Below are 3,500 nucleotides of genomic sequence, written 5' to 3' on the forward strand. Positions count from 1 at the left end.
AAAGAAAAAGAAAATTGCTGCTTTAGACTTCATCAAAATTTAAAAAAAAAACCAAAAAAAAACCTCTCACTCTTCAAAAGACAGTATTACAGAAATGAAAAGGCACATATTAGCAAAATATAAATCCAGCAAATGCTTTTATTTAGACTATATAAAAGTTTTTTACAACTTAATAAATCAAACAACCCAGTTTTTAAAATGATCAAAATAACTGAACAGATATTTTACCACAGAAGATATATGGATAACAAATAAGCATATGAAAAGATGCTCAGCATCATTCATTGTTAGGGAAATACAAATTAAAACCAAATAATATATTACCACGTACAGACTAGAAAGACTTAAGAGAGTGGTTATACCAAGTGTTGACAATGATATAGGGCAACTAGAACTCTTCTGTATTGCCAGTCATAATGTGAAAGATAAACCCACTTTGGAAAGTAGTTTAGTGGGTTCTTTTTTTTCTCCCCCCATTGGTGGGCTATCATGATGAAGGTAAGTCCTTAAAAAGTTAAACATACATCATAGCATAGGGCCCAGCCATCCCATTCATAGGTGGGTATTTACCCAAGAGAAATGGGACTTAAATCCGCATTAAACCTTGTTCATGAATCTTCATAGCAGCTTTGTATGTAATAACCAAAGCCTAGAAATAATATAAATTCCCATTAATAGGTGAATGAGTAAACAAATTCTTGGATACATACGCAGTGGAATACTTCTCAGCTATAAAAAAGAAACTACTGATACACACAACATAGGTGACTCTCAAAATAATTATGCTCAAAGAAGCCAGACGAATGAGGAATATACATTGTATTATTTCATTGACATAAAATTCTACAAATGTAAAGTAACCTATGGTGACAGCAGAGTTTTAGTTGTTGCCTGGATTAGGAGGATTCAGATTACAAAAGGACATGGAAAGGTTTGGAAGTGATTATCCTGTTTGTCATGGCTTCATGGTTAATTATGTATGTTAAAACTCATTAACTTGTATATTTCAGATATGTGCAGTGTATCGTATGTCAGTTATACCTCAGTAAGGCTGTGTTGTTGTTGTTGTTCGTTTGTTTGTTTTTTTGAGATGGAGTCTCGCTCTGTCGCCCAGGCTGGAGTGCAGTGACGCAATCTTGGCTCACTGCAAGCTCCACCTCGCAAGTTCACGCCATTCTCCTGCCTCAGCCTCCCAAGTAGCTGGGACAACAGGTGCCCGCCACCACGCCTGGCTAACTTTTTTTTTTGTATTTTTAGTAGAGACATGGTTTCACTGTGTTAACCAGGATCTTCTTGATCTCCTGACCTCGTGATCCATCTGCCTCAGCCTCCCAAAGTACTGGGATTACAGGCATGAGCCACCATGCCCGGCCCAGCAAGGCTGTTATTTTTTTAAAAAAATTACATGCCTTAAGACCCAGCAGTTTTCACTTTTAACCTAGGGGACAATCACCTGCATAAAGGACACATTTGCATGTTCATTGTAGCATTGTTTGTAATAGCAAAAGTTAGAAATCACCTAAATGTTTATCAGCAAGAGAATAAATAAATTATTGTATACCCATAGATGGGATACTATATGTCCAGAAAACTGAATGTACACGTTTACCTGGGTGAATCTCACAAATATAATGTTGAAAGAAATAAAAATAAGTTGCAAAATAATGTATTCCCTATGATATCATGTATATGTTTCAAAACTTGCAAAACAATACTATATATTATTCACAGATACATATGTATGTAGTAGAAGTATAAAGAAACATAAGGAATCATAACCGCCAAATTGAAGATAATGGTTACCTAGTTGGGAATTGGGACAATAATGATCCTCTAAGGCACTGGTATTCTGTTTCTTAGCTTATGTAACGTTCCTTGTATTAATATTATGCCATTCTTCATATCCTGAACATTTTATATCATATCCAGAATTTTTATAATAAATACTTCCAAACACTCTAAAAACTTATCTGTTGATTTTTCATCATATGATTTTTTATTGTCTCTTTCTCTGTTTTAACAGCTAATAGAGAAGCTGATGTACTGTTTGAAGTATTATTTGATGAAGAATTTCCTGGAGGGTTAACAATAAGGTTTGTATTTCCCAGTGATAATTGCCCTTTGTGAATATATTCATGTGGCCAGTGACTTTACATTATTTTTTATTTGTTTACAATTTCAATTCATGGTATGTGTAAGACATACTTGCTACTAGAGATGTAACACTGAATAAGGCAGACATGCTTTCTACCGTCATAGAGCTTTCATTTTAGTGAGGGAGGTAATTAAGCAACTGATTACAATATTATTTAATTAAAACATGGCAAGCACTAGGAAGAAGTGCAGGTTTTTATAAAGAGTGTGACCCGTCCTGCGAGTAATGGAAAGGCCTCCTTGACGAAGTGGTATTTAAGATAGAACTTGAAGAATGAATAATAGCTACCAAGGGAAAAAAGGGGGGAATAATGACATGTGCACAGGAAGAGAGAATAGCATATGTAAACAATGGTATTAGGGTTAAATAACTTGAGGAATAGAAATGTCCTTTGAAACTAGTGACATGTATGTCTTTGTCACCAATTTTAGTGGAGTTGTAGGTACTCACGACAGATTGGCATGATTTGAGAAGTGAATGGTAAGTGTAGTAATGGAGACAGGAAATGGAGGCAACACTTGGGAAGTTTGACTATAAAGGAAAGGAGAAAGTTAACTGGAGGTTAGGAGGTTTAAAGGAAGAGAGTTAAACTTAACACAGATGAGTATTTTGGGGGAAAGTGCCAATAGAAAGTTTAAAGTTATAGGAACAAGGATCATGATAAAATGAGAGGCACCGTGGTGTAAACTCTCACACTTAAACATTGTGTTACCTTGGGTAGGTTAATTAAGTGTCTGACCCTCAATTTCCTCATCTATAATGAAGATATGTACATACTTCCCTAGGTTATTGTGAGAATGAAACGAAATCCTTTCCAGTTTTCTACTTTCTAAAAATCAGCTGGAAAGCAACTGAATTTATCTAGTTTCTTTTTCTCCTCTATTTTGATGAATGAGTAATTAAAATAAAAAATTACCCTTTTTTAACCTCCTTGCATGAAATCACAGTCTTTGGCCGTTACACCAAATAGTTACCTTCAGGATGCTATTATTGTTGTTTTGCAACTTAAATATGCTTGTTACTCAAAGACTTCTCCTGTCTACACTCTTCACATACAGTGGCAGAATCCGGATCTCCTGTCTGATTTTATTGTTCATGAAAATGTTTGATTACCAATGCCTTTGATTCACTAACTTTTCAAAATATATTTTAAATGTATTTTTGTGGTTTTCTTTTCCTCAATGTCTTTTTTTCCCCGTCTCCTAGTAAGGGACAGTGAATTTATTGACTGATAGAGAGCTGGGTAAAAGATTGCCTGCTTGCGGCTCTGAAATCGAGGCAACAATTAATAGCCTACCCACCAAAAAAAGTCCAGGACCAGACGGATTCACAGCTGAATTCTACC

At 35.2% G+C, this 3,500-nt stretch overlaps 1 protein-coding gene across 2 annotated transcripts in view; it reads left to right on the forward strand.

Annotated features, from left to right (window-relative positions):
- Window positions 1-3,500, forward strand: part of XRN1 (5'-3' exoribonuclease 1) — a 132,862-nt gene that overhangs the window by 78,414 nt on the left and 50,948 nt on the right. For both annotated transcript variants that reach the window (XM_011958084.1, XM_011958083.1), the window contains exon 30: window positions 2,024-2,093. In XM_011958084.1, coding sequence (XP_011813474.1) covers window positions 2,024-2,093 — 70 coding nt within the window. The remainder of the gene's footprint in view (window positions 1-2,023; window positions 2,094-3,500) is intronic.

Source organism: Colobus angolensis, unplaced genomic scaffold (assembly GCF_000951035.1).
Source record: "Colobus angolensis palliatus isolate OR3802 unplaced genomic scaffold, Cang.pa_1.0 Scaffold46, whole genome shotgun sequence".
In the NCBI taxonomy this organism is placed as follows: Eukaryota; Metazoa; Chordata; class Mammalia; order Primates; family Cercopithecidae; genus Colobus; species Colobus angolensis.